Here is a 12,271-nt window from a genome sequence, read left to right as displayed (position 1 = left end):
CTAGTTGTTCAATGTAGACTTTTGCCTTCAGTTCTCCATTCAAGAATGTTGACTTGACAACCATTTAGTAAACTTTAAACTCTTTAAAAGTTGCAAATGCTAAGAATATTTGGATTGCCTCCATTCGGACAATAGGGGCGTAAGTTTTATCAAAATTAATATCTTTAGTCTAAGTGTAGTCGTTACAAACCAATTGTGCCTTATTTCTTATTACCTTTCCATTTTCATCCATCTTATTTTGGAATACCCACTTTGTACCAATTACAATCTTGTCAACCAGTTTAGGCAAATGTCCTTGTGTCTTGGTTTTCTCTATCTACTCAAGTTCCCCTTTCATTTCTCTTACATAGTACACAATGTGCCTCCAACAACACCAAAGAACAAAGTTCACCTGAAACTAGCACATAAATACGACCAAGGTGTCATAAAAGTCCATCCGACTCTAAGGAATAACCCACCCACAAGGGCTCTCTCAAACTCTATCCCTGCCCTCACTTTGTAGCACCGAGAGTCACCAAGGAGTGCCTCATGAATATGGTTATGTTTAACCACAAATTTTCTCCCAAGGTTACGCTCACTTTGCTTGCAACACTTCTGCAAGCAAAGTTAAAGTAGTATTGAGATGAATGACCTCCTAAGAAGTCTCATTGCTTCACCTCTATGAGCATCACCTAGATGCAATGAGTGCTAAGTGTTCTATTCCTTCTCATGAAAGATGGGCTCTTGTGAACCACTACTCATGACACATAGGTCAATGAGTTTGACTCAAAACCTACATAGTTGAATCCTGGTAGTAATATCATAATGTATAAACCACAGTTGAAAATCTTGCAATAATATCTCCTTCAGAGAGATATATCATGAGTCAAACTCAACAATGATATAAATCGCTGTTAATATCGCCAGCTTTTATTTTTATTTTTGCATCCTCATATTATCAGAAAACATCGTGAAAATAGCGTGATATATCAGAGTTTAAATGGGTGATAAAGTCAACAAAGGCACAACAAATTAATTTAGGGTTTTTGTGCTTAATAAAGGGGCAAAAATCGTATTTTCCATGCTCATTTTTTGTGTTAATTTTTGCAGAAAAAAGATCGGATGCCATTATCCTTCGACGCAAGGCATCCTCAAACGGGATTCTGGCCTACAATGCCTTATGCCACTCTCAGTGCTGACCTTCGACACGTTCAGCTGCAATTCTCACTTTCAAATGACATCCATATGTGTGTTGAAAACTTGATTGTATTACCCCAAAACAATAGCTCAATATTTTGTCTACATTTCACAATTGTTTAAAGTTCATTTCATGCATTTGATGAACATTTTCCACTCAACAAATAAATGCCCACATACATTAGCACCTCGTAAACAAAACTAAGTGATTAACATTTTAAAATGCTCAACCTATTAAACTTCTAACATCGATACTCATACTGGTCTGATTGTACAGACCACACATTACTCTTCTCTCTTAGAATAACATTCTAAAGGCGTTTAAATACATTACTCTTGGCTAAAGAATGAGCGGCGATCCTTGGCAATGATTTTTGTTATTCACTAAAAATAACTATTTAGTTATGTCGGTTAACCATTAGTCATCTCCTTTGAGTGCCGATTTCAAGAAGGTAGTGTGAACCAACCTAGAGAGGGTCATGTCCCTTTAGGGGACATACCCTTTGGTTATGGTATAAGAGGTGGGTGTGATTGAAGTTTAAGGACACACAAGAAAACACAAGTCTGCTCCTTAATCAATACTGCCCTAAGATGACTTGTAGAAATTAAAAGAATTTCCAAAATTATATTTTCTCCATTCATTCAAGACTGTATATTGAAGATCATCTATAGCAAGCATAAAAGGTACAATTTAAGTTTGAGTCTTAATAGAATTTTGCAGAAACTTTACATGGTATCAAAGCTCTAGTAGTCAAACCTAGGCTCTGTAAATTAAATAATCAAACTTGATATATATCTAGCATCATTCTCCTATCTTCATGGCATACACAATCAGACCGGAGGACAAGTTTGATGGGAAAGAACACTTTGATGCTTGGAAATTCAGAATCATGATGATTCTTGAAGAAAATGATGGAAAACAATTTGTTGATTCAGCATCCAGACAACCTACTTTTAAACCTCATAAAACTATCTAGAGTAAAGGAAATAGGAAAGCCATTCAGATCATATTAGATGGAGTGAAAAATGATATAGTACCCATGCTAACGAAACATCAAACAGCATTTGATATGATGAATGCATTACTAAATGCATATGAGGTTAACAATACAACTAGAGTTCTCACACTAAAAAGACAACTAAATCACATACAAATAAAGAAGGGAGAATCAATGAATTCTTACTTCCTAATGCAGTGCAAGGCAGGAGGATCCCCAAAGGGGCTCCATACAACGGAAACACAATAGCAAGAAAGCAATAATGCAATAATGCAAGCTCTGATACCAAAATCACAACTCTTTATTCATAGATATAACTGTTTACATGCAATATGCCCGACTGTAAGGCCTTTCGGGTTGGGCCAAATACAAATAGCAAATACAATAACAGTTCTACAAGATCCCTCAAGATCCAACTTACAAAACCAATCCCAGCTAGTCCAGATACACAATTGGATAAGAACACCAAGAAGAATCCACACTTGTACCCTCAGGTCCAACAAGCAATCCTCTAGTTTCTAAGCCGCAGCCCTAGCTCTTCAAAATTCGCATCTATCCTTCATTCCATCAAAACTGAATGACCAAAAGACTCCACAAGACCCCTATTTATACTTGTCAAAATGGCTTACAGAACAGTCTAGAACATTACAAAACAAGAAGGCCGACCCAATAATGGTCAGGACACATCCCAAGGCAAGATCTTATCAAAAATGTCGCGATCAAAATAAATTTTGCAAGTCGATTTACACCAAAAATGTAGAAAAACGTCCAAAATGCTGACACTCAGCATCAACAGGAAAACTCCGCACGTGAAGAACCACTTCGCACATGAAGAGTCACTCGGCACACACTATGGAACTCAGCACACACTACAAAGCGAGATGACATAACACGCTAACTCGAGTGTTAACATGACGTGGGATAACCTCAACTCATCTTAAACTGCAAAATTACTAGCACTCGGCAATTGCTGCAACTTGGCAATGACTAAAAGTCGGCAACAACTGCCAAAATGAATACAAATGAGCAAGATAACATGTTAACCCAGGATGCTCCTGCATCACTTCCTAAGGGTTGCCATCCTAAGAGATGAACTTGGAAATATAGGAACCATCATTAATGACACGGAACTAACATTGATGGCTATAGATGGATTACCAAATTCATGGTAAACATTCACACAAGGAGTAAGTGCCAAAGATAATCTTCCCAACTTCAATGGACTTAAGGGAGATTGTCTTCAGGAAGAATCTAGAAAACTTAAGAAAGGAGGAAAATTGAAAACAGCAGATGAAGAACTTCATATTCTTAATACAAATTCCTATAAAGGCAAGAAGAAGCATTTCAAGAAGAAAAGGGGTAATCAAAAGAATGGCAAACCTACAATAGATCTATCCAAAATATAATGCTTCAGATGCAAAACGTTTGGACACTAAAGATCCAATTGTCCTAAGAATTCTAAATAGCAAGTGAACTGTACAAACATTACTAGGGAAGAAGAAAACTGCGATCCTGAGAATCGTGTATTGTATTCGGCACTATCAAATGAAGTCCCAAGTAAAGCATGGGTGATTGATAGTGGATCATCTCGACATATTACAGGATACAAAGAAGCATTGGACTCTATATTAGAAAATGTTAATGGCGAAGTCACCATCGGTGATAATTTAGCACATTCTGTCAAAGGAATTGGAAATTGCACCTTGAAACTAAAGTCGGGTAGTTCTCTTCTTCTCAAAGGAGTACTCTATGTACCAGGAATAAAAAGGAATCTAATCTCGGTTACAGAACTTGAAGATGATGGACATAATGTTGCATTCACGAGCAATAAAGTCATAACTTGGGCAAAGAACTCCTCATTTAAGAAAGCAAAATTGATTGGTCAAAGAAAAGAGCATCTGTATGAATTAAATTCAAAACCTAGTCGACCTATTCAAGCCTTAATTCATGAAGCTGTTGATATAAACAAAATATGGCACAGAAGGTTAGGACATCTAAATTTCAAAACCTTATCAACTATGGAGAAGATGGTTATTGGTTTACCTAAATTGAATAAAGATCACTCAAGCATATGCAAAGGATGCACTCTGGGTAAGAACACCAAAAGTCCATTTCATGATAGCACTAGAAAAACTAACAATGTTTTGGAATTAATCCACTCAGATTTATGTGGACGTATGTCTGTTCCTTCTCTTAGAGGATTTTGGTACTATATACTTTTTATAGATGACTTCTCTAGGAAAACTTGGAGTTACTTCTTAAAATGCAAAGAATCAGAAGAAATCCTGAAGAGATTTAAAGAATTTAAAACCTTAACTGAAAACTTATCAAGATATAAAATTAAAACTCTTAGGCTGATAATGGAGGGGAATACACCTCAGATTTGTATAAAGGTTTTGCAAAGAAACATGAATTAAGAGGGAGTATACCGTTCCTTATAACCCACAACAAAATGGGGTGGCAAAAAGGAAGAATAGAACAATTATAGAAGCTACAAGAGCTATGATATTTGATTAAAATCTAGAATATTATCTTTGGGCAGAAGCCTCTTGTACTATTGTCTATATTCAAAACAGAAGTCCTTACTCCTACCTTAGAGATAAAACTTCTAAAGAATCTTTTACTAAGGTTAAACCCAATATAAGTCATCTTAGGATTTTTGGGTGCCCAGTTTATATACATGTTCTAAAAGAAAAGAGAACTAAGTTAGAACCGTCTGGTAGGAAAGGTATTTTTGTAGGGTATATTGAAACATCTAAGGCATATAGGATTCATACCTGGTCAGAAAATTATTGAACTCAGTAGGGATGTAATTTTTAAAGAAGATTTAGCATTCAAAAGAGCCCTAAGTTCTGAAGAACCCTCTCCATTACCTAGTTTTGAAAGAAATACTGCATCTAAGTCTCAAAGGGAGAACATTGAAGAAATTGAAGATGAACTTCAAAATCTTAATCTTGAAGAAACTCAAAATTCTAAGAAAAGACCACTTTGGGCCATTAAGACAGTAGAGGAAGCACAAGACTTCACTGCACCATCAAGAACAATCAGAGAAAGCAAAAGACCCAAAAGATTTTCTAGTTATACAGTAAACATGAATGACTTATCAAAATCAGAACCAACCAATATTTCAGACGCTATTGAACATATAGCTTGGAAGGGTGCTATGACGGAAGAATACCAATCCATTATGAAGAATGATGTTTGGGAAGTTGTTCCTAGACCTGAAGGAAAATATGTTGTCTCTTCCAAGTGGATATTTAAAATAAAGCATGTTGCTGATGGTAGCATTAAAAAATATAAAGTCAGATTTGTAGCCAGGGGATTCTCTCAGAAAGAAGGGATTAATTATGAAGAAACCTTTGCACCTATTGCCAAATACACCTCTATAAGAGCAGTCCTAGCTATTGCAACATCGAAGGGATGGAAAGTGCATCAGATGGATGTAAAAACAACATTCCTGAATGAAAAGATTACAGAAGAGGTATATTTGGAGCAACCTGAAAGATTTGAAACTCATGATCCTAAAGTTTTTGTTTGCAGAATCAAGAAAGCTCTCTATGGGCTTAAACAGGCTCCAAGGGCTTGGTATGAAAGAATTGATAAGTATCTCACCGGCTTAGGATTTTCCAAAAATGAAGCCAATCCAAATCTATATTATAAAAGGGATAAAGATGATATGGTAATTTGATACTATATGTTGATGATTTACTAATAAAAGGTGATGATCATCTCATAGATCAATGCAAGAAAGATCTAATCGGAGAATTCAAGATTAAAGATTTGGGACTCCTTCATTACTTCCTAGGACTAGAAGTACGGCAAAATTCTGACAGCATTATACTTAATCAAGGGAAGTACACATTAGATATGAGATGACCCTAGCTAATTAAATCAATATTAATACTGATATGACACTAAAGAATTTTGTTAAAAACTTGACTGAATTATCAAATCTGTGCTATTTTAGATAAAGACTTACTCCAAAACAGATGGAAAGATATATTTTTTTAATATTCATGGTAGATACGTATAATTAGCAGTCTATAATTCAAAATAACTTCTTTCGTTGACAATATATATGAAACTATTGATGCATTAGCAGAAAAACGTTGAAACCTGGATAACTATAAATTGCCAAGGGTTTGCCGGAGTTGGTAACAGGTTTCAGGTCGAATTCATCATTAGTCGAATTTCATATGTGCTTGCCAACAAATAAGTCAATACTGTAGTAGATACTGAACCGCTGAAGATATGTCGTCCGTGTGCAAAGTCATCTGGAAAAAACTTGAGGCTCGTGAGTCTTTACTTCCGCGAATCTTACCCTCAGATATCTGCCGGAAAATAGCTTAGACTGAGTCGGGAAGGATCCTAGGAATGGTTGCCGGTTTGTTTGAGTGAATCGACCAACCACAGATGTAAATCGAATTGCAAATCGTCCTAGTTCCGGCCCCCCCGAAATTCCGCCTTTCTATTTCTGCAAGAAAATTGATACCCGCGAATTTTAAATTCTTCAGCATTCAACCCCGCGGTTTTCCCCGACTCCAACAATGACGAAAAAATCCATGAAGAAGGACGCCTAGACCAGATGTCTCAAATCTTGCTTGCTGGGAAAAGAATCGCTGCTTATATTTTCCTTCAAAATTTAAATCCGCTAACCTGTGACATGAATTGTATTTTTATCTGATTCTTCTCAGTCAATCAATAATGCAAGAATCCCTAACTTGGCCTTGGGCCACAGATTTCTGATCGGGTGAAGTGACTGTAATATCACTTCCAGATTGCAATAATTCAAGCGATATTCCACACCCTCAAAATTGCTTATCAATGGGAGTTTTCGTTCCCAAAGATAAATTGAGAATTTGCAGACCAGATGACTACAAATCGCTCCAACATAGATAGAAGTTGAAACCACAAAACCGCTTGCTTCAAATGGGTGCCCCCTGCCCTCTATTTATTTACTTTTTGAGAAGTCGCTGGAAGTTTCCAGAACAACTTATTATAATAACTTATTATAATGTATTTTATTATTAATTAACTTTATAAAATTAAATAAATAACTTTATAAAGTTAAAGTACAATCTCAATTCGACATTAAGACAAATAGGCCCCACTTACTGGATAATAACTTTTCTGAGAACAAGAATGTAATCATCTGTCAACAGAATGACTCTCTCTTCCAAAATTATTTGCCTACGAGAGTCAATGATAGGCAAATCCCTGGTAGAAGTTATGTCACTAGAAAGGGGACATGACAAATATCTTGAAGAGATTTGGAATGTGGAACTGCAAGTCTATGTCTTCTCCAATGGAGACTAATCTACATAAACTTAAAGAAGCAGCAGCAGAATCACCTTCCATAAATTCTACTCTCTACAGACAGATGATTGGGTCCCTTTATGTACTTGGTAAATACAAGACCTAATATTTGCTATTTGTTAATGCCTTAAGTCAGTTTATGTGTGAGCCAAAGGAGATTCACCTAGTTGCAGTCAAACACATTATGAGATACTTACAAGGCACTCTTAACCTTGTGCTCAAATATGAGAAAGTTGACTTAGATTTACATGGATTCACAGATTCAGATTGGGGTGGAAATGTTAAGGATAGAAAAAGTACTTCAAGATGTTATTTCAGTTTAGGATCAGCAATGATATCATGGATATGCAAAAAGCAGTCTTCAGTAGCGCAGAAGCCAAATACATTGCAACAACGATGGCCTCTCGAGAAGCAGTTTGGCTTAGAAAGTTACTTGTGGGGTTATTTGGTCAAGCTATGAATCCTACGATTATTCATTGTGATAATTAGAGTTCCATCAAGCTTTCTGTGAATCTAGTTTTCCATGACAGGTCCAAGCATATTGAAATTCCTTACCATTATGTTAGAGATATGGTAGATAGGAATACTGTTAAACTAGAATACATTTGTACTGCAAATCAAACAGTAGATATTCTACCAAACCTCTCTCTCGAGTGAAGATAGATCACTTCAGGAAAAGACTTGGTATGGTTGAATTATAAAATTTTGTATTCTTTAAATTATTAATAAAATAATTTTATTGACAGGCTATTGACTATTATGGGCTCCACGATCTGTATTTATTATTTAAGAGCTGACGATCTCTGAGATAATGAGTACTTGTATAAAAGACATTATGAGAGATGACAATCTCTTAGATTATGTGTTGAACAGTAAAGAACTACTGTTAGATCTAGATGAGTTCAAGATCATTTGTGACATAGACATTTCTATGCCTATTTATCACAACTTGGATAAAGGAAGAATTTATTCTTCAAACTTTATCCTATGTTTTGGTAGATCTTAACATAGAAGCAAGTTGTGATATAGGATTGCCAGTACCTATGAGTCACAACTTGGATAAATGAAGAATTTAATCATTCTTCGAATTTTATCTTGGGTGTGTTGCATTACATGCAATACTGACATCACTAGTATAAGTGATAAGTCATATCACAAGATGGTTATATGACGCAGTATCATGTGTTACATGATACCACTTGCTCAAAAGATTCAAATAGATATAGAGTATCAGTCTATGCTTATTCATGGTAATTGATGATGCTAGATATGTTATCTCTCAGTATGATTATCAAGTTAAGAGGGAGTGTTAAACTTCTAACATTGATACTCATACTGGTCTGATTGTGCAGACCGCACATTACTCTTCTCTCTTAGAATACCATTCTAAAGGCATTTAAATACATTACTCTTGGCTAAAGAATGAGCGGCGATCCTTGGCAATGATTTTTTGTTATGCACTAACAATAACTATTTAGTTATGTTGGTTAACCATTAGTCATCTCCTTTGAGCGCCGATTTCAAGAAGGTAGTGTGGGCCAACCTAGCGAGGGTCATGTCCCTTTAGGGGACATGCCCTTTGGTCATGGTATAAGAGGTAGGTGTGGTTGAAGTTTAAGGACACACAATAAAACACAAGTCTGCTCCTTAATCAATACTGCCCTAAGACGACTTGTAGAAATTAAAAGAATTTCCATAATTATATTTTCTCCATCCATTCAAGACTGTATATTGAAGATCATCTACAGCAAGCATAAAAGGTACAATTTAAGTCTGATTCTTAACAGAATTTTGCAGAAACTTTACACAACCCCTGGCACCTCTAAGCTGCATATATGTTATTTATTGGGATCATTATTATGCAGTGCTTCATCAGCAGGCCTCATAATAGGTAACCAAGAGAGAGGAGAAGGTCGCGATCTACCTACAGCTTTTGCCAGCACCCTCTCCCCTACGGCTGATCTCGTTGCCTGCTATGTTGATCTAGCTCTAGATGATTGTGATCCAGATGCAAGGGTAACATAACCTATCATTTTGGAAGGTTTTCATTATTTAATTTGCATTGGGACATTATGAGAATTCTAAGTATTCGTCGATAGAGCCATTCATCATAATGAAAATTTAGGAGAACAGTTAAAGTCAATAAAACAATTTACATAAAATACTGAAAAAGACATCAAATGTAATTCGTACAACATTTCCACCCTTAAATAAAAGCAAACTAAAAGAAAATGTATCAATATTCCCACGTGAAAAAAAACAGCTACGTATTTAACTCAAAACTTTGATTAATATATGGTGGATATCTCAAATCAGTATATGCTACAAACTTGGTGTATGTGTGTGTGTTTTTAAGAATATCTTAAGAAAATACATATTTTCAAATATTCGATAAAAGTGTCAATTAATTGCTGAGGTTATGGCGATTCCGAGTTTTTCAAGAATTTTGGGTTGGCCAAGACAGTGCCAAGTTCGAGTTTTTCAACCTTAGTATAAACCTTCTAACCGATGCAAAAGTGAATGCTAACCTTAAAAGAATATTAAGACATGCTAAATAGGATACATATAAAAAACTAAAATACAAAATAACAAAACCTAAAAATAACCAAATATATATATATATATATATATATATATATATATATCTTGATTTGCTTCCCTTTCAGTACTTAAAAGACATCATTCCCAATACTTGCAATCATTCAGCCGCCTAGATCCATGACTCCAACAAAAATGCTATTAACGCATTTAAAATCCAACCATAATTGACTCAAAGTCATTCAAGGCTTTGGTGCAATAGAAATGGGAAGCACTGTTAAGAGCTTAACAAAAGAACTAATACAACCAATGTGTTGACCACACTGTCGGTTGTTTATTTTCAGTTGAGTCTGATTGGAGTTGGAATCCCATTAAGACAGCCCATGAATAAACTAAGTCAGGTGACAAGGTAGTTTTGTAATCATTATAAGCTTAGTATCAAAGTAAGTCGTTTATATATCCAATGATCAAGATTGGTACCGTAATTAAAGTGCTTCATAACTCCAATAGACATGGAGAAAGGCTACGGTGTAAGATTATTAACTTGTAAGAAATACAAGATCACCCACAACTCCAACAAACAGTTTATGACATTGTAGGATAAAATATAATAGGAAAACAATACTTTTTCCAGTTCTTTTGGCGAAGCATATAAAAGAATGATGGATAAAAATCAATTTTCCTCTTAAGGAGAGAAGAAGTCGACATTAACTAGCCTCCTCTCTTGCCTTGTTCAACCAAAACATTTAAAGCTCTAGTTAAGGAAGTTCTACATGCTTAAGCATATTTTCAACACGAATCATTTTTTTGTAATTTTTTTTACTACTCTTTTTGCTCAGAAACTTTTTTCATTGATTTCTCTGATATCTTGTAATCAACAGTTTTTATAATAAGACCTAATATTATTATTAGGTACATTATAGCAGACCCCAAATTTGAAAGCTTTGGAATGGACCACGCTGAGCCCTCACCACAATAAAGATAACCACTAACCTTACCCAATATAAGTTTTAGTTACAAAAAATACAGCTAATATATTACCTTTAAATTCCATCAAACCAGGACATTTAAACTGAACACCGTACCTGAAGCTTCCCTCGAGTGCCACAAAAATCTAATTGCATTTCGAGCTCTCGTTCTAAAGGTTTCACGTTATCTATAATCTTCTTCACCATGGCAGGAATCTGAGAAGATGTCCCCCATGCCTGCCATTCCTCTAAAGTTATATCGTTTGCATTGACTGCAGAGGTCGCGGGTTCGAATTCCACTTCCTCATCCCCGGACGTTGGATTCGACACGCAAGAAGAAAAAGAAGAGAGGGGATTTGGGTTTAAGGACTTGCAGTCTGAAATTGTGGTACACAAATTAAAGGCCTTGTTCGGAAAGTGATGGAACTGATTGATGGAGTCGTCCATTTTTGCTCTATAGAGAGCTGAATTGGATTTAGTGTTGATAATAAAGGACAGCAGACGTGGAATGAAGTTAAAGGAAGGGGATGAGTTGAAGCAGAAAGCCAGCTTCATGGCAATTACTTTGTACATCCAATGGATTCATACTGCCATTCTGCCCGCACTATTCCAAGGGGAAATGAGTCGCGAGCTTTTTCAAATTGTTGAGACCATCGTGGAATGCTTCTGTTGCTTTCGCCATATTTTAAAAAAAATCCTCCTAGGGAGAGGACCTGGGAGAGGACCCAGTACTTAACGGGTTCTAATGGTTGACATAAGAATTGTTTACTTTATACTCGGTGATTTAATATCTTTTTTTTTGTTTTTTTGACAACATTGTACCAATATTTCACTAATACTTGTGACTTTAAAGTTGTTAGTACAATGATAATTATCAAAAAATGAATGAAAATTCACATTTTGTTATAAAAAGTAACCAATGATGTGATGCCACATCAGTGGTGCAAGTATGGGTACCTTTTTTGCACGACCAATGGTCTCACTTTTTATTTGGGCTATTTTGGACAACTTGGCAAAAAACATGTTGATGTGACATCATAATTGATGATGTGGATTTGAAAGCTTAGTTATAAGTAGATGACTCACCAAATAAGCTACGGTAAAAAATTGGGAGTGATTTGAAATTTTCACGTAGGATTTTGATAAGTGCGAAGTTAGGGTGTTCAAGTACTAGGTCCTCTCCCCTATAAGTGATAAAATTAAGTACGTACCTTACTGTGTAATAGGTGTGCTCCAAAAGTATGGAAGGCCATCTAAATATTTGTTCATGTTAAA

At 35.6% G+C, this 12,271-nt stretch overlaps 1 protein-coding gene across 2 annotated transcripts in view; it reads right to left on the bottom strand.

Annotated features, from left to right (window-relative positions):
- The window catches only part of LOC149569405 (DTW domain-containing protein), a 139,884-nt gene extending 128,144 nt beyond the window's left edge, over positions 1 to 11,740 (bottom strand). The window contains exon 1 of one of the 2 annotated variants that reach the window (XM_089822121.1): positions 11,114 to 11,740. In XM_089822121.1, coding sequence (XP_089678247.1) covers positions 11,114 to 11,569 — 456 coding nt within the window. In that variant the 5' untranslated portion in view covers positions 11,570 to 11,740. The remainder of the gene's footprint in view (positions 1 to 11,113) is intronic. The other variant, XM_089822122.1, reaches the window with a different exon arrangement.
- Between the last annotated feature and the right edge of the window lie 531 nt (positions 11,741 to 12,271).

Source organism: Cupressus sempervirens, chromosome 3, assembly GCF_028749045.1.
Source record: "Cupressus sempervirens isolate cs-2001-9-10 chromosome 3, ASM2874904v1, whole genome shotgun sequence".
Classification (NCBI taxonomy): domain Eukaryota; kingdom Viridiplantae; phylum Streptophyta; class Pinopsida; order Cupressales; family Cupressaceae; genus Cupressus; species Cupressus sempervirens.
This window is presented reverse-complemented; position numbering and strand designations above follow the sequence as displayed.